The sequence below is a fragment of the Thamnophis sirtalis genome, unplaced genomic scaffold, assembly GCF_051295495.1.
Source record: "Thamnophis sirtalis isolate CommonGarterSnake01/CBP01778 unplaced genomic scaffold, rThaSir2_p1.2 scaffold_1, whole genome shotgun sequence".
NCBI classification, from domain to species: domain Eukaryota; kingdom Metazoa; phylum Chordata; class Lepidosauria; order Squamata; family Natricidae; genus Thamnophis; species Thamnophis sirtalis.
In genome coordinates, this window is record NW_028261381.1 from 77830147 (window position 1) to 77852271 (window position 22125).

At 40.1% G+C, this 22125-nt stretch overlaps 1 protein-coding gene across 1 annotated transcript in view; it reads left to right on the top strand.

Annotated features, from left to right (window-relative positions):
• The window catches only part of CD81 (CD81 molecule), a 70319-nt gene that overhangs the window by 29370 nt on the left and 18824 nt on the right, over positions 1-22125 (top strand). The window contains exons 2-4 of the mRNA XM_014067288.2: positions 1383-1497; positions 17734-17831; positions 19714-19788. Of these exons, the coding sequence (XP_013922763.2) occupies positions 1383-1497; positions 17734-17831; positions 19714-19788 (288 nt within the window). The remainder of the gene's footprint in view (positions 1-1382; positions 1498-17733; positions 17832-19713; positions 19789-22125) is intronic.

Sequence of the window (22125 nt, forward strand, 5' to 3'; positions counted from 1 at the left end):
GCACAGCAATTTCTGCCAAATAAATGCTTGAAAAAATTATGCCAAAAGGCCTGTAGAGCCTCTTTTGCCAAATGTCTATACCACTTTAATCTCTCTATTAGTTGCTTAAAGCAAGCATAATGGTAATGTATTTACGTCAAGCTTGATTCCTCCGCCTGCATAAAAATCATTGATGTATATTGTGAAGATGATGGAAGTGGTTTGCCACTGCCCTCTTTCAGGATGACTTTTCAACTTCTTATAATTGCTTGGTAGTCTCTTATTCAAGGAATGATCAGGTCCAAGCTTGCTTAGCCTTTCTGAAGTCATATGGGTGCGGTTGTTCTCTGTCATCCATAAGTAAATTGAAACTGGTGAAGGATACTTAAATGTCTCCTGACAATTGGATTAATGTTCACTAGTACAAAAGCAAGAAGACATTAAGATAGATTTATATCAAAAGATTCCTTCATAATTATATTAGAACCAGTTTTGTCCAGTGGTTAAGGTACCAGGCTAGAAACCAGGAGGCTGTGAATTCTACAGTAGAGATAATCCTCAACTTAACCAACGACTTAAGTTCATTTAAGAATGAACTTAAAATGTTCTGGTGCTAAATAAGACAGTTAAATGAATTTTGCCTCATTTTCCTGCCACAATTAAATGAATCACCGCAGTTGTTAAATTAGTAACACAATTGTTAAGTGAATCTGCCTTCTCCATTGACTCTGCTTGGCTGGGTGACTTCAGAGATGGTATTCAGCAGGTTCTGACCAGTTCTGAAGAAACAGTAGCTCAAATTTTGAGTAGTTCAGAAAACTGGTAAATACCATCTCTGACTGGCCCCACCTCCATCTATTCTCTGCCTCCCAAGCCAGCTGATCGGGAGGGAATGGGGATTTTGCAGTAACCTTCCCCTAGAGTGGGAGGAAATGGAGATTTTACAGTATCCTTCCCCTGCCACGCCCATCAAGCCACACCACGCCCACCAAGCCACGCCCACAGAACCGGTAGTAAAAAAAAATTGAATCCCACCACTGCTTTCGATAGTCACTCTCTTATCTGAATTCATCTCATAAGTTTGTTGTTGTGGGGAAAATAGGAGAAGGAAAGAGTATTAGTTATGCTCACTGATTTGAGTTATTTATAAAAAAAAATCAAGTTTGAAAGTATAAGTAAGTATAAAATGATGTGTAGATAGCGGGATTTTAATCTTAATTTTGTAAATCAGCTGTTTTTATGGATATGATGATTGGTTATTTTTTCAAAATGTAGATTTCTATATAAGCTATTTGTCATATTTTAATGAAGTGTTTATAGTATGAGCACTTCTTCCATTTATTTAATGGGATCCCTGAAGTATTGATCTGTTTTCTTCCTCTCCCTCCCCCATTTCTTTTCAGCTGGCAGGAGGGATCATTCTTGGTGTGGGATTATGGATTCGTCATGATTCACAAACCTCACTCATCTTGCAGTCATCACTAGAAGACCAGCCCGCTCCAAACACATTCTACATTGGTAAGATAAAAAGTAATGTAACTAAGCGATCTAACATAATGGGAAGGAAACGAACCCCAAATTGTTTGGGGTTATTTTTTTTTCTTTGCATCTCTGCAATTGACCATCACTGGGTTTTGGGAGAGAAAAAATTGTGCCTTCTTGCTTAACACCTATTTATTTATGATATATTTTATAGTTGCCCATTTCACACAAGTGATTCTGTGTGGCTCATTAGATTAAAACACAAACCATCATCTAATAACAACACATACGCATAGATACATATCTATGTTTAGAGATAAACAATTGGCCCCACTCACCATCATCAACGCCACCTGGCCCAAATGACTAGGAAAACGGATAGAACTCCAGTGCTTTGTCAAAGGGTAATAAGAATTGGAGCCCTCTGAATCTCCAGTTATCTCCATTGTGGGTTAACACATTTTATACTGGCATAAGAAGAGTAAAAGAATAGGATGTCTCTTTCTGGTCCCCTATCTTCCTCCCATCCTACCCTGAAAGTCAGCCACAGCATAAAATATAAGAGCAAACCAACAATTCATAACTGGGTAGATTCTCAGAGAGTCATCCATTTAAATCCATGACATCATTATTGCAAATCTGATAGGTGTTCATCCTACTTTTTTTTTTTTTACAACCCTGTGACCTCTTAATTCGGGGTAGGGTGACTAAATGGAGCTGAGTGTTTATTGACTGGATGCCCTTCTTGACGCTTACGTGGATATTTTCTCTTAGCACCCTGAGAGAGAAACATCTGTCTCTACCTAGGATAGAACTCTTAACCTTCGGAGAGGGAGGCAAGCATCTTCACTGCTAAGCCATCACACCTCTCTGCAACTCATCCTACTGCAGCTTAAAAATACTTACGAAAAGAGATTCCACATTTCAAGGCAGCCTGTTCCCCAGTGTAGATGCTTATATTATCACGTGACCCATTCTTAATGTTTAACTTTTTATTGTTCTTATTGCTGTTTACTTTTATCCATTGCTCCAAGTTTTCTTTTCCCCAAACAAAGAGGATAACAATAGAAAATGACCTCCTGAGTCTCAGTGTTTCACTGACATTTCAGTGTCAGAAGTAGTTATGTGCAAGACAGAATGTTTTGTTGCCAGAATGTTCTGTTTCCTTCTAGAATGTAAGGTTTCAGCCCAAAAACTGGCATAACTAAAAATCTCAGGGAAATATATGTATTTTGAGATTAAATTGCAACTGGACCAAATGAACCACTTCCCTGTTCTAATAGGAGTTTTCCAGTGAGTTCAAAAAGAGAAAAAGATAATAGAAGTGAGAGATCAAGAAAGAGCTGTACACTAGTGATAAGAAAGTAGGAAAAGGAGGATTTAAAAAGATATATAAGAGGGTAACAATGACTGTCTGATACAAATGACCAAACATTGATTACTAAGTAAAGGAGTAAGAAATAAAGGGACCATATGTATAAAGGGGGAAGCAATATTTGTAAAGATGCACCGATAGATATCTGCTGTAAGAAGGAATATGCAGTTCCAGTGATGTATGTAAGTTTTATGTATGTTTTTGACAATATGCTTAAGTGTTTAAAAAAAATTTTTTTTTAAAGCTGTATGCGGGGAATTGTGTGCTGATCTGCATGATACAAGGAGTTTGTCCTAACAGATATTGATTACTCATGTGAAATGCTGGGGCTCATTCACACAGACACCTTTCCTCAGCTGTAAAAGCCCCTCTTATCCCAGGTTGATGACCTTTTCTCACAGGAGGACCTCTGTCTCATTGTCATCCTGCTGCTGAGCTAGGCTGAAAACATTCCTCCAAGATGATCTAAGACAAAAGTAGTATTTTCCTTGGCAGATAAAAGATTGTCTTTGAAAACAATATTTGTCACATGGAGGAGGAAGGTTGGCAACACCAATTGCCACACTGAAAGACAGGCCCCTCTCCTTTAGCAGAAGAGTTCTGTGCTGCCATGGCCATTTTTGCTGTGGCTCCTTGGAGAGCTTGTATAACAAACCAGGTTTTAATAAAAGAATAAGCAAGACTTTTGGCAAGAGAAATTAGTAGAAAAGGAGTCCAAGTTGAGTGGCAGTTCCTAAAAATTAGCTACCAAAGTTGGTGTATTGCGGGGGACCCTTAGTGCTCTCTGAGCTTGGCTGTTTTCTTGCAGACGTTTCCTTACCCATACTAGGTAACCTCATTAGTTAATCAATCAGGACTAGCACGGATGATGTTACCTGTAATGAAACATCTGTAAGAAAATAACCAAGTTCAGAGACCACCACGGATCTCTCATTCCAACCCCGACCTACACATATTCTCCTTCATTAGTGATGTACTTATCGCAAGAGTTGGTGCTAACATTTAAGGTAGCCAGCCTGCACTTCTCTGGACCTGAGGAGGAAGAAGATCTGAATCTGAGATCATGGCACGTGACAGTAGTAAATGACACATATTCATGAGCAAGTCACTCAGCATAATCAAAATAGGACACAGAGGTGAGGGCGTAGTAAGTGAACATAGCAGAGCTATTTCTGAAAACTCATGCCTTACTGTGTGGGTGTTCCATGCGTCTCAGTATATAGTCATGTTGGCCACATAACCATGGAAATGTCTTTGGAAAAACACTGGCTCCCTTGGCTAAGAAACAGAGATGAATGTAACTCCCTAGAGTCAGACACAACTGGAAAGGGGAAACTTTTACTTTTTATCTTTTGAGAAAAAGGAAGTCTCGTAAGAAAAATCAAACCATTCTGAATCTGAGCATGTTTAGAATGTAAATTATGCTATGACCTTCATAGTAGGTTACTTAGATATTTCTGCCAATTTCTCTGGGGAGGAGCAAGCACCCAGGTAACACCCAGCTTTATTAAAACTAATACAGAACTTACAACTATTCGTTTAATAACTGCTGAAAGTTGAAATGGCACTGAAAAAAAATGACTTCATCCCCATGGTCACATGATCAGAATTTGGGTGCTTAGCACCTGGCATATATTTTATGACAGCTTCATTGTTCCGGGGTCATGTGATCACCACTTGTAACCTTCCCAGCCAATTTCTGACGACAATGTTAATGCGGGAAGCCAGATTTGCTTAATGACCACATTCACTTAACTGCTATGATTTACTTAACAACTGTGGCAAAAAGGTCATAAAATAGGGTGCAACTCACTTAACCATCTTGCTTAACAACGGGAATTTGGGGTTCAAGTGTGACGATAAGTTGAGGACTACCTATATATCCCTCTTCCTGAATTCTGAAAAATAAAAATGTCAAAGTAGCAGTAAAACTGCTCCAAAGCCTAGAGACTATACCAGACTATACCAGTTTGGTATAGTGGTTAAGACACCAGACTAGAAACTGGAAGGCCATGAGTTCTACTCCTGCCTTAGGCACATAGCCTTCTGGATGATCTTGGGCCAGTTACTTCCTCCCAGCCATAGGAAAAAGGCAATGGCAAGCCACTTCTGAAAACCACTTGCCAAAAAGATTGCAGGAACTAGTCCAGGAGTCAACATGACTTGAAGGCACCTTATTAAATGGTAAAGCTAGACATCTGGAAAACCTATCTTTTTTTTCTTTTGAAATAGTCTATATTTGGTTGTCTAAGCGATATTTTTAGAAGGCTCTACTTAGTTTCATTAAGATATTTGTCATTTCCTTTTAATAACAATGCCTTTTCTACATCTGCTCCAAAGCCATTTTCCCAGATCTTTCATGATATACAACTGGGATTTTTGCTACACCTGGCTTGCTCCAAATTCTTCTTCTCATTGTATTTTCCTGCTTCCTGGAGGGAAAAAAAGGCTATCCCTTGAGCACATGTTGCTGCATTAGTCACTTCTGCCCCCTATTCTTTACAACATATCTCTCAGATGTTCTAATGTTTTTCAGTCACATTGGAAAGTAAAGCTGCCTTATCCAAGAAACATCCTAGTGATAGGAACTCGTTTTAGAAAAATACATAGATTTCTTTTACACTGCAGTGCTTTATGCCAAATTTTTAACAGTTTCTCTATATAATTTGTAAGGAGAAAGTTTCCAATATATAACATATGGTGTTTGATTTCCTAGGGAGATGAGGAATGAGGAAATATGTGTCCAAAGTATAAATGAAATAGCACAAACAGTAGCCATTTAAAATATCTGTGATAATTATGCTAAAGTTCTTTTCCTCATACCACATTCTTATAGCACATCTCTAGAGACTTCCTTTGTTTATTTTGTAGACGCTGTCAACTAACACATGATCCTCCGTTCCCCTCTCCTCTAAAAACCATCTTAAAATAAAAGTTGAAATTTCCAAGATTGTATTCACTCTGCTGAATTCATCCAAATGTTCTAACAGAGTCTTTTTAGTTAGATAACTCTTAGAATTTGCACCCAGAAAGTGCTCAAAGCCAGAAATAACGAGGCAGTTTCCTTAGAAGCCACTTGGTTATTTCATCAAAGACTAGAAGGTGATTTATTATTTTATTGTACTTTTGATGCCTATGTGAGAGGCTTGGGTGCCAAAATAACTTAAGGAACTTAGGTCTTTCTACTCCAGAACAACTGTGGCATGTCCTTGGCCACTCAAAAAAACTTGATGGTAGAATGTGTAGAAATGTGTCCCAAGGTTTTGGGAGGAGCAGAACATGGCAAGGAGCCAATCACCGAAAAAGAATTGCTTGTTGCAGTCACATTTACCAAAGCTTAGACTACAGGCAGCACTTGTGGGTGCACTGCCTGAGGAGTGGGAAGCAACAGGTACACAAAGGACCTCAGAAAATAGGCCTCTTGGGTGTAAACTCTTGGCCGGGTTTGGGCCTGGATTATTTCATCTCCCTTCTCTGAACTGGAGTTCCTTGCTTCCTAGAAGAGATGTGAAGAGATTTCTTCCTCTCCATCCTCTTTTTCTCTGTTTCTTCTCCAGCAGCTTTCATTCCACCTTGGGAAGACAAGTGAAGCAGCTGTATATTTCTTTCCATGTTAGGAAACGGAGGAGGGAGGGGTCACTCTGTGTTCCATCTCTGGCTGGGCCTCCAGGCTGTAAAGCCTGGTTACTGTCAGTGAAAAGAAAATAAAGAGCTCTTGGAAGTGAGGCAGAGGCAAACATTCAGCGATAAGAAATGGAGGAACAGCGAGAGAGGGAGGGGGGAGAGAGAGAAGAGAAGCATATCCCTTGTAACAATGCTAGGATCCAAATATCAAACAATCTGCAACCTGAAATTATGAGATATCTAGAGCAGGACAATTCAAGAGGCAACTGGACTTTCTGATTTTTCTTTGCTTCTCATCCAATTGAAGAAGCTTCTTGGATGAGAAGAGAAATGTCTTCAAAGAAAAACCAGAAAGTCCAGTTGCCTCTTGAAAAAGCAGTTTTGGGACAACCGTGATCTGGATGGCTGAGTATCCCCATAGATATAGAGCAGTTTTGTGTACCCTGCAGTGGTACAGTACAAACCATTCTATCTTAATGTTTCATTTTTTTCCTGCTAGCTTTATCGTCTTTTTTTTGTTAATTAGTGACCTTGTGAGACAGAAGAAAGAACTGTAGCCTACATAATGATCTGATAAACAAAATCTGAGTCTAAAGAGGGTTGGGGATGGAAGGAGTGTCTCAGAAATAACCCTTCCTACTTTTGGGAAGAGTAAAAATGAGGGAGGGGAGAGCTACTTCCAGACTTGGAAGACTGCTACTGCAATCTTACAATAAGTAATTTTAGTATTCATGGTTGCCGCTTCTTGTCTGGGCTGCTTCAAAGGACTGGCACAGACCTAGAGTAATGTATCAAATGCAAAATAAGGTTTTCTATTTAATAACTTTAAACAAATTTCTGTAATTGAATTTGCCTTGCTATAAATAAAGTAAATATGCATGTTTTCCATTTAATTTGAAAGCAAATGAATGCCTCAGTGTTAGGTATCTTGTCCAGTATTTTTTTTTCCATTTTTTGATCAAATATATGTGGCATTTGGTTCTTGGAACAGAATACAAATTCTGTTAATTTTTCTTGATGTCTGTTTCCTTCCTACCTTGATGTAGTTGTGAGATATTAAAACCTCAACCTTGACTATCTCTCCATCTTTTCTCCCTTGTAGCAAACCATGTTACTTGCAGCTCAATATATTATGGTCTTCTCATAGGTCTGACTTTTAGGTTTAACATTTCATCTTAGCCAGGTTATATATATTCTCATTCTCATATTCTCTCTCTCTCTCTCTCTCTCTCTCTCTCTCTCTCTCTCTCTCTCTCTCTCTCTCTCTCTCTCTCTCTCTCTCCCTCCCTCCCTCCCTCCCTCCCTCCCTCCCTCCCTCCCTCCCTCCCTCCCCCTCCCTCCCTCCCTCTCTCTCTGTCTCTCTCTCTCTCTCCGTGTGTGTGTGAGAAGTTATGATCGTTATTATTTCTTGGTGTCTAGCCTTTCTTCTGAAACTTGTATATCCTCACATCCAGTTTCCCTTGCCTTTTGTTTTATACTACTTTTTACTTCTGTTATTTTTGCCTTTTTAAAAAATATTATTTCACCCCTTGCTTGTAAAGAATTTAATAGAAATCTATCCCATAAACATTTTAACCTTAGAACCAATAAAAAGAGAGGGATGTTTCAGGGAGTTAAGCTGATGAGAAAAGCAGCAGAATCAACCCACTGCAAAATTAAATAAAAGCAAAGAAAAATAGAGGTCCTTAAACAATATTGTATTTTGATATTATGTATTTGCTCATTTTTCATCTGCCTTGGAAATTTATCAATATGAAACCAAGCAGATCTACAGCACAGACAGCAAATAACCACGAATTCCAGAGATGTTTCCAATCCATGGAAAGTTTTTGCTCCCTTCCAGATGGATAGGAATGGCCTCTAGTCATAGCCACATCTGAATAACTCTGTTCCAACTCTAGACTTGTGCTTAGCGCATCTGCTAATAATTGCCAGGTTTAGTTGTGTGGCACACACTTGCTACTGGTGAAGGTGATCAAGAGTTTCAAGAAAGCAGAGGAACAGTCCTCTCCAGAAGGTGGACTGGAGAGCAGAGCTAAGTAGCAAAGCAGAAGAATGAAAATGCCCATCCTCTACTCACAGGTGATGTGTGATATGAGAATTGTTATCTCTCTCTAATGCTTTTTTATTGGCAACTATGAGTCTTGTACATGAAATGTGCAAAGAAACTCTATGAAAGAACTCATAGTTATTAGAAGAACTACCCTTAGGTCTCCTGTTCTTACTTATTTTATTAAATTTATATGCTACGCATCTACCTAATAAAGGTGAATCTTGCATGTGATGCTTTGTATCTTGCAAAAGTCTGGGCATTCGCAAAGAAGGGACAGCTACAAAACGTCCAAGGTGCTTTCCTTCTAAACAATTTAGAAACAGGTGTCTGATGCAAAAGTGAAAAGTCTGTGGCTTACCTCTAGAACAAAATTTCCAAACTGAGATGTACAGTGACTCAATGTTAGCTCCCTTGTGAGTCTGCAGACAGAGTCCAGAGGGTGTGAAAAACTTTTCATGGCACATTATTAACAATAAATCCACATTTTCCAAAGTTGCATTGCATTGCATTGTTTTCATTGTTCACTTCTGTTCATTTTTGTGAATTTGAATTTTTAGGGGAGGTGTGTACATTAAAGATTACACTAAAGGCAAATGTGATGGCAAAAAGAAAACCAATTTGGTTTAGTAATTAAGGCATCAGGCCAGAAAGCGGGAGACCATAAGTTCTAGTTTCAGACCTTTGCCATGAATGCCATCTAAGTGACCTTGGGCTAGTCTTTCTTTCTCAGCCCAACCCACCACACAGGATTGTTGTTGTGTGGAAAATAGGAGGAAGAAATGTTGGATATGTTCTTTATATTGAGTTCTTTATAAAAAAATAATAAAGGTGAGATACAAATCATTGTTAGTTGTGAAGTCGTGTCCGACCCATCACGGCCCCCATGGACAATGTTCCTCCAGGCCTGCCTGTCCTCTACCATCCTACCTACCAGTCCATTTAAGCTCACACCAACTGCTTCAATGACTCCATCCAGCCACCTCATTAGCTGTTGTCCCCTTCTTCTTTTGCCCTCAATCTTTTCCGGCATTCGGCTCTTCTCCAGTGAGTCCTTCCTTCTCATTAGGTCGCCAAAGTATTTGAGTTTCATCTTCAGGATCTGGTACAAATACATAAATACAATAAAGTTTGGGACTTCCTGACATAGAACAGGGGGTGTCAAACTCGATTTCATTGAGGGTTGCTTCCATTTTTGGCTGTGAAGGCTTTCTGCAGCCCTCTGCCAGTGAAAATGGAGCTCAGGAGAGCCAAGCTCCATTTTCGCTGGCAGAGGCACCACAGGCCATTCCTTCACTGTTTCCAGGACTGCCTCATGGGCCAGATCTAAGCACCCCATGGTCCAAATCCGGCCTACGGGCCTTGAGGTTGACACCCCTCACCTAGGTTGACATCCCTGACCTAGAAGGAATAGGAGAGCCTAAAGGCAGGATGAGGCAAAGGTTCCTAACAATGGGATAATGTCATCACCACAGAGCCTCAATGTTAAAAAGAATTAGCTAATTCTATAATTCCTGGCACACTGTAGCTAGCTGGGGAGCAGCAAGATCTGGAGCCAGCCCAGGAGGGACAACTTCTGCCATGGAGAGGTACCCTTTGCCTTAGTTATCTTTCTCTGTGAACTTGATACATTATCTGAACTCTGTTACTATGACTAAATTTAAGGAAGTGAAGCTGTTTACTTGGTATATAAAATATTTTTAGATATCCTGTATGTGGAGGTGGAGGGGTACAGTTGCGTTTGGCCTGCAGGTACGATATGTGTTTAAAACGTCTGTGACCCATAACAAAATATTTTGAACTGACGTGAACTGAATAAGATCATTTACCATTCACACACTAGATTCTATAGTTACAGTGTTAGCTGCTGATGTTGTTCCATTTCATTTCTTACTCTTTCCAAATGAAGGAGGAGAGCCAAGGATGGGGTTTCCATTCCTGGCATTCAAAGCATTTTTTTCCCTAAGCTGTGCTGTATATTTAGACAACCTTCAGAAGCAAAATTTAGTTTGGAAATTCTAGCCAAAGGTGGGGAATTTATGCTTGGCTGTCATTGCTCAAGAGGCCTTTTCTCTGTTCCCTTGCTCAACATTTTGTAAAAGCTTAACTTAAACCACAGAAAACAGCAATACCACAAGAGAATTCTGGCATTTCTCTAGGCCTGTGATGGTGAACCCAGCGTGCTGGAAGTGGCACACAGAGCTATCTCTCCAGGCACACCAGCCATCACCAGTTGCTCTCCTAGGTTCCAGAGTGCACATGCACCCTGGGCAGCTGGTCTTTGCCTGTGCAGGAGCAACAGAAACTGGAAGAGCAGTTCACTGGTGCGCATCAGGAAGCTGAGCTTCCAGTTTCTGAATGCGCAGCAGAAACCAGAAGACCATGTGACCGGCACACATGTGGAAACTGGAACCTCAGCTTCCCAGCACATGCATGCACATGGAAGAACTGCTCTTCTGGTTTCCGGCACTCCCACATGGGTGCAGGCTCCCGTTTTTGCACTCAGTGCCGAAAAGGCTCACCAACACTGCTCTAGGCATTTCCTACTTTGATTGGGAATTGCCCGAGAGTTGCAATGCTTTTCCATGCTCCTACATTATGGAACACCCTCCTACCACCATTAATGTGGCAAACCCACCCATCCCTTTAGGCTTTCAGAAGGCCATCAAGACATAGCTTTTTACCCAAACACTGGGGTTGTTATGCAGAAAAGTACAACCAGGAACAAAATTATGATTTCTACTGTAAGGATACATTAAACAGAATCTTGTATTTCTCCTGTCTTTTTTAGTTTCTGGAAAACTAGCGAGGATCTCTTGTGAAAATCATTCTTTTTCCCCACCTGCAGAATGAGCTGTCTTTTATCACACCATTGCCAAGGCTGTGGGTCTTCCTCCTTTTTCTTGAGGTCATTCCCACATACCATTAAGGGTTAGAGTGAGGAAGTTTGGGCTTGGTTGTTGGGGCATCCAGCTGTTGAGGTGCTGGGTTGTTGATTGGGTTTTACTGTTTTATAGTTCAGGATTCTTATTGTTGCTGTGAGTTGTGTTTTAAAATAGACAGACAGACATATATTTTAAATAAATAAACAAATTCTTGCACTCATCCTGCTAAATTACTAAATAAGTTAGTAACTCACAATTATACCCATGACCACAGTTTGAATGTCCTTAGATATCTGTTTTCAGTTTGATGATGACATCCAAAAACATAACGGTAACTGGATGTGCTGTTGATAACAGCTCTAGTTTGCCTACAAAAAAGGCTTATGTCTGATCAGGGCATTTCTTAGTCATTCACTGCTAGTGACCCTAAAACCACAAGATGCTTTTCTTATTGGTGGATTGGTTTGGGCGGCAGCCGCTGTATCATGAGTTCGTTGATGACTAAGAAATACGTTCTTGGGAAGAGAAAACATTAGGGGCTTTCCACCAATTCTTTTTGCCAGCCACTAATTCACATGGCAAGAGTTGACATAATAGCAATGTGAGCAAAAAGATTAGATGGCAGTCCCCATTGCCACATGAACTGATTTCTTGATAGATGTATTCTTTTAGATACCAGAAAAATTCCCTTTCACACCTTTAAGTCCTTTTTAGTACTTGAACACAAGACTTACATGTATATGTTTATATTTGATGGTTTAAATGTGTTTTTGTTAATGTTGTAAGCTGCCCAGAGTTGCTTTGATATGAGTTGGACAGCAAATACATTTCAAACTCTCTCTCTCTCTCTCTCTATCTATCTATCTATCTATCTATCTATCTATCTATCTATCTATCTATCTATCTATCTATCTGAGGTTTAATGGCGCTACCTTATACGGTTTCTAAATAAATCATTTAGTGATAGCTAGAGATCAGAACCCTATGCTGAATTTGCCACATAGGTTTCACAATTTTAACAAGAAATCAGATGCACATTATACTTGCTCTCTTGTAACTTTAACTTTTCTATTTTTTGGAAATAAAAGTCTTACGAATGTTGCATGAGAATAAGAAAAATATTTTCCCAAACTTCCCCTTATGATAGCTCTTTCTTTTTTGACAAGATTAAGGAGATGAAAGGGCAGTCAGAGAAAGGCTATGCCTCTCACACATTTCTAATGAGGCATCTGTTGCCTACTTACCAGCTTCTGTTTTGTTTTTTCCCCATTTTATTGTTTTGGCTGTAGTTCTGAATTGTTTCAGCATTCTCCAGCTTAATGATTTCCAAATAACTCTGTCTAGATCATTTGATTCATAACTATGTGGTGTTTTAGTCCAATATAGCTGAAGAGTACCAGGCTTTGGGAAGTGGGTTTGAGCTAATTCAAATGCTTCATGCTTACTAATAAAATGTTAAATTAATTATACAATACAGATTTCAGGGAATTGGTGCCTCAGAAAGGACTGTCTGGTTTCTTCTACAGAGATGACTGTGTAGTTGCTGCCACAGGAGGAGTCATTGTGGATTATTATTATATGATGGTTTTTTTAAATTTTGTAAGCCATCCTTAGTCAGCTATGTGAGAGTTGGGTGGATATATACATTTGGATGGATGGATGGATGGATGGATAGATGATAGATAGATATGATTGAATGCCAATAAAAACTTGAACATATATTTGGAAGCTAAGAAAATATAATACTATTAAAAATCTATGACACTCTCTTTTGATTTGCTCAAATAATGTCTCATGTAGATGGTCACTGTATGCTTGGGTGTTTGCTATTTGTTTGCATTTTAAATTAAATTGCACAAAATAGTCTCATTTTATTAGTCTCCAGTTGTCTGCTTGGCTCTGCTGTTAGGGACAACTCAATGAAGGCTATTTGTCTGTATTTCAGAGAAATTCTGGCTGTACTCCCAATAGCTTCTCAATTATTTTATTACTTCCTGACTGCCATTAAGTGATCAAATCTCTCTTTCTCTCTTCCCATTGTGTTTCATCCTACCAATTTCTCCCCCTTTTTGCTTTTTGTTTTTTTTGCAAGCTGTGCTGAAAATTTGGCAGAATTGTTGTGCTGATGTCTCCCAGTGAGAAAACTTTAATTCATCCTAATGCTCCTCAGATTTCTGGGAACGTAAATACTGTCACATCCACCCCAAATAATAAAAGGTGTTAGATGAAGATGAAATAAAATGTAATACATGAGATTTTTAAAACAAATGAAATGTTGCAGCCTCTGATTGATTTTTCTTTGCTCGTGAGTAAAGGTAAAGGACTCCCTCTGGATTTTACTCCGCTAGTCGTTGCCCACTATAGGGGGCACTGCTCATCTGTGTTTCAAGAGCCATTGAGTGGTACCTATTAATCTACTTGCATTTGCATTCCTTCAAACTGCTAGATGGGTAGGAGCTGGGGCAAAGTAACAGGAGCTCACCCAGTTGTGTGGAGCTTGGATCTCAAGTCAAATCAAGTTTTATTGTCATTTCAACAATATACAGTACAGTACACAAGTGAAACGAAATGTCGTTTCCCCAGGACCAAGGACCAGTTTCCCCAGGACCAAGGATCAGGACTGTCTTTAACCACTGAGCCATTGTTCCCTTTTAGAAAAAGCAAAGGATGCTTTTTTTAAAAAAATGCACCTTCAAGTAAGTTGACTTGACAACTGCTTGGCAAGTCTCTGCAGTTTTTTTGGCAAAATTTCATAAGCTGTTGGCCATTTCCCCCTTCCTAGGGCTGAGAGGGTGTGACCGGCCTAAGGTCACTCAGGTGCCTTTGTGCCTAAGGTGAGATCAGAACTCACTTAATAACTACAGCAAACTGGCTCTCTTTAAAAAGTGACTAATAGAACCAAATAAATGAATGGGCAAGTCATATGTCATAAACCAAAGAGAATACATCAAGCTGTGTCTTTATCCACTTCTATTCCTTGAAAGTATTGTTAGCTTTCAAACAAGTGGATCCAAATGAGCCTGAAATGGAAAATACGGGTAATCCTCAACTTACAGCAGTTCATTTAGTGACCATTTGACATTACAATAGCACTGAAAAAAAGTGATTTATAACCATTTTTCACACTTGCACCATTTCAGCATCTTCATAGTCACCTGTTGTGGCCCAGAGAAGCCATTGGAGCTGCCACCAGACTCTGACAGCGAGGGGCCCTATGAGTCGGATGTGGAGGACCCTGGACAGGGTTCTGACTCCGAACAGGGCACAGAGAGGCTGGTTGGCCACCAGAAGGCGCCTGAGCCTTGGAGCAGTGAGGAGGAGACAAGGGAGTGTGATCCCGACGTCATGCATTGGAGCAGTGGGGAGGGGACAAAGAGAGTTGGTCCTGGATGCCCGACAACGGAGGGCTAATAGGTGTAAAGAACAGTTACGCAGTTACAGGAGATAATTGAATTCAGCTGGTAGTACTTAGGCGTGGCACGACAAAACCGTGCTCGTCAAAATAGCGGTGATAAAACCGCATCGCTAAAGCCGCGACGTCATCACCGCGTGTCATCACCACCGCGACAACAGCGTGGCGACAGAAGGGCGCTTTAAAACAGCGCGGCGGCAGAAAGCCGATTTAAATTAAGGTAAGAGTTAGGATTAGGTTTAGGGGTTTGCTTTAGGGTTAGGGTTAGGTTTAGGGTGCTGAGTGCTTCGGAAGGCGCGGATTTGCCCTCCGCGATTATGTCATCGCGGTAGGGTCGCGTTTTTCCTTAGCGTTTCAAACGGCACGGATTAGTCCTTCGCGCTTATGTCTCCGCGGATAAGGGCTTCGCGGTATTGTGGTGGAACCGTACTTAGGTTCCTCTCAAGACTATAAAGGGAATGACTTTCCGCACGCTCATTGCAGGAGTCAATGTATTTACTAGAGCTGGAGAAGCTATTGTGGCTAGCTTGGCAGGCTGGATTGCTGCCAAGGTTAGTCTGTGCTGGATTGCTGCCAACATCTAATCTGCTGGATTGCTGCCAAGGTCTAGTCTGTGTGTTAATAAATCCTTGAAGTATCTTTGTCTCAGCGTGCTTTGGTGTAGGAAGAGGGGGGTCAGAACAGTCGCCTGACTGACAAAATTCATATGCCTGATAACTGACTCCTATTTATGCTGGTTGTAGGGTCACAGGACCATGTAATCACTTTTTGTCGCCTTCTGATAAGCAAAGTCAATGGGGAAGCCAGATTCACTAAACAACCTATCTACTAACTTAACAACTACAGTGATTCACTTACCGTAATAACTGTGGCAAAATTCACTTAACAGCAGGAACAACACTCGCCTAGCAGCAGACATTTTGGGCTCAAGTCCAATTGTGGCCATAAGTCAAGGACTATCTATAGTTGGGGTCCTCCTTGGTTTCACCATAGCTTGACATAGGATAGGATATGTCTGTTACCAGAGGTTGGCTGAAAGATGAGTCTGTTCCTTCAGTTCAAAGAACTTGGGAGAAGCCCCTCTTCTTTTGAATCCCTTCATCTCTCCCAGCCCAGTGCACTAAAATGAAGTCTTTGCAAATGGTTTCTTGCTGCTCTTCTGGCCTCCAGCCAGTCTACTAAACACATCGTATTCATGGCAGCAACTCCCACTCTTTTTACTTTATGGGCATCACAATATACTCAACAAAAGCTTTTGTGGGCCACAAGGCGCCACGATCCACCTAATACTGCACTGGTTGCCTGTGGGATTCAAACTTAAATGAAAAAAATTGTTTTTAGGGGCTAAAAATCTTGATAGATTTTTGAACAGGAGTGGCAGTATTTTATTATCTCTGTTCTTTGTCCATATCAAGCATTTTCCTCTGTAGTTATTGTCTGCTTGAGAAATGTTATTTTAATAACTTTCCAATGAAAGGACATCTGCGTAAGATTTCAGCCAGTGATGGCTAACCTTTTTATCATGTGCCAAAAGCACTTATGCCTGCAACGCCGTGTGTCCACGCATGCCCACACCTGTAATGAAATGATGTGTGACACACTCCCTGCGCACCCTACTCCCTGCGCATGTGCACGCAATCCGCCTACCCACCAACTCATGAGCTTGCGACACACAACCCCATACCCTGTTTTGGGCCTAGCAAGCCTCCCTGCAGCCTCCTGGAACCAAAAACAGGCCCCGCTCCCACACATGCGCAGTGGAGACCCCAAATCAGTTGGTCATCGGAAGGCACATGCACATGCACAGTGGAGCTGAGCTGGGGGATGGCTCGTGTGCCCAAAGAGAGGGCTCTGCAGGCCACAGGTTCGCCATCACGGATTTAGGCTATATTTTGCTACAAAGCTGTGCATTTGCATCACTGAATATCAACTCTGCTTCTACATTTTTACCAGTTTTGAGAAACATTTTGTAGGGTTTCTGTTTTAAAAAACACTTCTATATATCTCTTCTTGGTGTTTTGTGGAAATAAGATAAATCTAACTGCAGTGCTGTCAGCAGTTTTCAAGTTGTTATTTTCCCCCCTTCATATTCCAGCAGTACTATATATGTTCAATACTGTCAAAATATAAACACCATCACCATTATCCTCCCATAGTCATGCTTATTGATTTAATTACTGGTTGGTTGTCTTCTGACACAGCTCCTAGACACAGCTCCTAAAGAAACTTTGTCATAACAACCACTTGTGTAGTGACCGTTTAAAGTTACAACAGCAGTGAAAAAAAGTGAATTATGACTGGTCCTCGCACAATTATCGCGTATTCCCAGGGTCATGTGATCAAAATGTGGGTGCTTGGCAACCAGCATGTATTCACAATGATTGCATTGTCCTGTGGCCATGCCATCACCATTTGCAATTTTCCCAGTCAGCTTCCAACAAGCAGGCTCAATGCGGGAAATCAGATTTTGTTAACAAAATCTTAACCACCACAGATTCACTTACCAAACATGGCAAAAAGGTCACTTCAGGCAGGAATGCCTTAATAACCACCTTGCTTAGCAAAGGAAATTCTGGTTCCTATTTTTATCATATGCTGAGGACTATCTGTATGGAACAAAATTTCCAATTATCATTAACTTGGCCATGCTCCCTCGATTTGAATAAGAAGTGCTGGAAAGCTCCCTTCATTCACGACTTTGTGAGATACTCTGAAACATCTGATTCACTACTTGTTAGAAAGTTGTTCAAAACACAGCTTTTGTTTCATCCAATCTGATTCATATTTATGAGGTGGATTGTTGTCCTCCTGCCGCTGTCTAATTCTGTAATCCAACTTTCACAGAATATCCATGCCCGTTAATCATATAACAAGATATGTTCCTCCTGAGTTAATTAACGTACCTTTCTTTTATCTTCCCCTGCAGGAATTTACATTTTGATTGCTGTTGGAGCAGTGATGATGTTTGTGGGTTTCCTAGGATGCTATGGAGCAATCCAGGAATCGCAGTGCCTTCTGGGAACAGTAAGAGACCATTTACACTCTTGTTTACATTTTCCAGAATTTCCTGTGAGACTTTCATTGAGTTTAATGATTGCTATTACGATAACAAACAGTAAAGAGAGTTAATGATCATAAGGCACTCTTATTGTTCCATAGTAAAAACTACCTGTATCTATAATTATGATTTACTTTATTATTTTACTACATCCAATAAGTCAAAATTAAATCTGACGTTATGGAAGTGCTACCGGTATTGTAAGTAGACAATTGAATTTGGGACCTGAGGTTCAGATTATTTTGAAAAAGTTTATACTGTACTTCTGAAAGAAAAGGTTGGGAGTGTTCTTTGATGCTTAGCTATCACTTGATTTACAATTACGGCAGTTGTGATGAGAAGTGCCATCTCAACTACATCCTGTCTGCCAGTCTTGTCTCTTCCTAAACTGGTCACATTTCAACAATCATTACTCATAACTTGCTTACAGTCTGTCTTGACTTTATTAGGAGCTGCTTTTGAAACATGACCAGAAACTGCAGTTAATGTAAAATGCTGTTGTTAGGTCAATTAATTCAAAGTGCAGGGATCATCATCCAGAGCGTGCATATTAGATATAATTTGGGAAAGGACGGAGATCAGAAATGAGAAGGAATAATTATGACTGTCCTTTGTTTTTTTTAAAAAAGTATAGATGTTTGGAATAGCTTACATGCTATTTTCATTAACTATAATGACATTTGCATTGAAGAGGATCTTTGCCTGTCACACATCTGATTATTTTAAATTTAAAATATGCCAGTGCAAATATGTGAAATAAGTGCAAATATCTGCTAAAGAAAGAACAGTCTGAAGAAGGAAGGCAAACATGGCTGAGCTCCAGAGAATTAGCAAGTAACAGATTTCAAGAAAATAGTGACAATGATTTTCCTCCTTTGTTCATTTAAAATAGAGTTGTCTGAAGTGAGTTGCATATAGTCCTCAGAAACATATTCCTCATTGACAAAGTGAAAGTTAGTTCCCTATATAGAGTAGCTTGTTCCATTTCATTCACATTGTTTTGTTAATGGTTCCTCTGTCTTTCCTTTCCATTGTGGCTTCCTGTATTCTGTCACTATGCACCAGAGCCTGGAAATAATTGTTTTCATTTTTAATGACTTGTTACAGTAAAGGGGCTTCTAGATCATAATGTACCTAATATCTATCTTCATTCTACTTGCTGTTCTGTTCCTTTCCACAATCCAGGTCTCCAACCCATTTTCTTTGATTTCCCCTTTGCAATTTGTTTTCATTAGCCTGGCATATAATTTTGTTAAAAAATTAATCCTCTCATCAAAATGATAATTTAATTGTATTTAACACAATTAAAATGTTGATGTCCTTGTACTCTACCTAGGAACTTTGTTAATGGGTTGTCTGAAATCAATTGGGGGGGGGGGGAGAGAGATTCTTTTTATTCCAGTCCTTCTATATACAGTGTGAATATGAAACAAACAAGTAGCAGTCTTGAATAAAAGGCTAAACAAAATGTATGACTTATTAACTGAGGGCTAAAACCAATAACGGTTTTAGTATTGTAAAAACAATGTTTCATCATTTGGTGCTCTGTTTATCAACAGTTGCGTCTATCACTGCAAAATATATGGATGAACCAAATACCTTTTCTTTGGTGGAAATACCTCTAGACAGGGGTGGTATTCACTTACCTTCCCTACCAGTTTGCAAATGTGAGCATGCTCAGCCTTCCACGCATGCGCTTTTGGCTAAAAAAAAGGACCTAAATGGGATGCCATAGAGCCCGGGTAGGCGGGGCCACCCTCAATTTCTGCTACCGGTTCAGGTGAAGCGGTAGAATACCACCACTGCCTCTAGATTTCCTTAATCTGATATTTATCTTTTTTATTTCAGTTTTTTACATGCCTCGTCATCTTGTTTGCTTGTGAAGTGGCTGCTGGCATCTGGGGATTCGTTAATAAGGATCAGGTAAACATTTTATTAGGATGATTTATTTTATGCATTTGCGCATAGCTTTTATGTTTATGATGCATCTGAGAGCCTTACAACTACCTGAGGGCAGGATGTTTAATGTTTATTGTGGCATAGGTTTTCCAGGTATTCAAAGCTACTTTATTTTCATCTTCCCACTCTTCCAACCTCCCAGTAGGTTGACTTGATTGACAGCCGGATTAAACATTTATAGAAGATAAGGTTGCCTGCTGTTTCTTTACTTTTCTAGTATCAATCGTTTCATGAGACATCGTCCTTCTCAATGCCTCTCTGCTCTGTGCTAGCCAACCTGCTGCAGCAGAAAGTGTATTGCCATAATTTGTAATTAATGGAGTACAAGAAAATAATGACATTTGATATATTACAACGAAAGGCAAGAAAAATGGGATAAGTAAGGGCTCTAAATCCTAACTTCTCAAAGAAAGCTGCTGGTAATAAAAGCTTTCCAGTGAGCTCCTGATTAATAGGAATTGAGTCTTGGATTTATTCCCTCTGAAACCAATCTTGAGGACATATAATTTCAGCAGCTATGAATGGTGTCAGTTTTTATATGTGGAGGATGACCAGTCCCTGGGGAGCAGCATGATGCCCCACCGGGTAGTGCCATAATAAACTATTTGTCTGCTGTCCTCATTTCTTTTCCATTTGTTGTGGAAAGCAGGCACCAAGTCTGGAAGCTTAATAAAAACAAATACACTGCAACTATCTAGCTGTCACCAGAGCTACTATGATGCATACATAGATAGTGCTTTTACAAGCTTTTACAAGACAGGCAGAAGACAAATACTTGTCCCCAAGAGTTTTAACAATCCTGATTTCAAGGTAGAATGAGAAAAAAGACTGTTGGAGAGGTGGGCCTTAGAATGTAAGGTTGCCATGTAGTGCAGAGATCCCAACCCTTTTTATTTGCAGACTGCCGGTGGTGGTGGTTCCACACGTGTGGTGGGCAAGTGTATGCGCACACAGCTCCATTTGCACAAGCATGCTGTTCTGACCTAGGCTTCCTGATACAGTAAAATGCACACAATTAAGTCCAAAAACCCTTTAAAAATTTTATTTCAAAGGCTGTGAATTTATTCCAGTCCTTCCTGATCTATTTAATCTTTCTTTTAACTTTCGTAATATGTGTTTTAATGTTGTACGCCACCCTTAGTCCTTTGGGAGAAGGGTGGTATATAAGTCCAATAAACCTGAACCTGAAACCTGTGAATTATATTCATTCACAGCCTGTAATGAGTCCCAAATAGTTTGTAAAGAGTCCAACAGTAGGTTGCCAAAGTCCTTCAGGATAAGGCTGATAAGCACCCCCTTTATCTTCTTTGAAAATGCTGCCAAAGACTTAATTGGCAATTAGCTTGGCAAGGCCACACGAAGCAAAGAGTCCAAACATATTTTCAAAAGGTAAACTGACCAGCATGAACCAAGTTGCTTTTTTGTTCCTCCTTTATGTCCTATGGTAGGGGCCAATCACCTCCAAACCTTACTCCCGAGTCGTTCCTTCTGTTTTTAACAGTTCTTGCCTTCTGGCAGCTCTGCGTATGTGCGCACCAAGAACAGGGGGAGCCTCTGCCTCGCTGCTGTCCGACTCTGGAAATTCCAGAGACAGCACATAACTCCCAGATGGCCCTGGCCCCCTCTCTGCCTCCGATGCAGAACCCTTGTCCGAGCCTTCCCCAGACTCTAGGACTGGCCCATATTCCTCCCCAACCTCCTTGCTGTATGACTCTAAGCGTATTCTTCAATTTGACATGATCAACCCAATCATATTCTCCCAGCAGCTATATTCTTGCTCATTTGTAGAAATTGGTAGCAGTGACATAAATTCAATGAATCACTGAATTAATGTATCCCTTTTTGGAATGTATATTTGGATTATAATAAATGTCTTCCTTGTTTCTCTCTGGCTGAATCTCTCCTCTCTTGTCTGGTTTCTTCACCTCACCCATTCTTCCAAAATGATTACACCAGTGAAGAGACAATAATAAGATTCTGATATATTATTCCATGTTCCATTTATCCTCCTTCCAAAGGTGTAGTTTCAGCTTTGATTATGCACAAAGGAATGAAATTATAGTGCACAAGAATAATTTAAATAATCCACATCCACTTTTCAGTATTGAATGGCCACTTTGTTTTCATTACTACTGCTGACTTATGAAATCCTAAGTGTACAAATGGGTGAAAATTGTATTGTGCTTTTTTCCAATAGTCCATTCCAGGAAACACATGGGCATTATGTTACACTTAAAACTCCTCCCCAGAGCAAATTATTCCATAAAGGAAGTCTTCATTTTCTGTTTTTAAATTAAATCA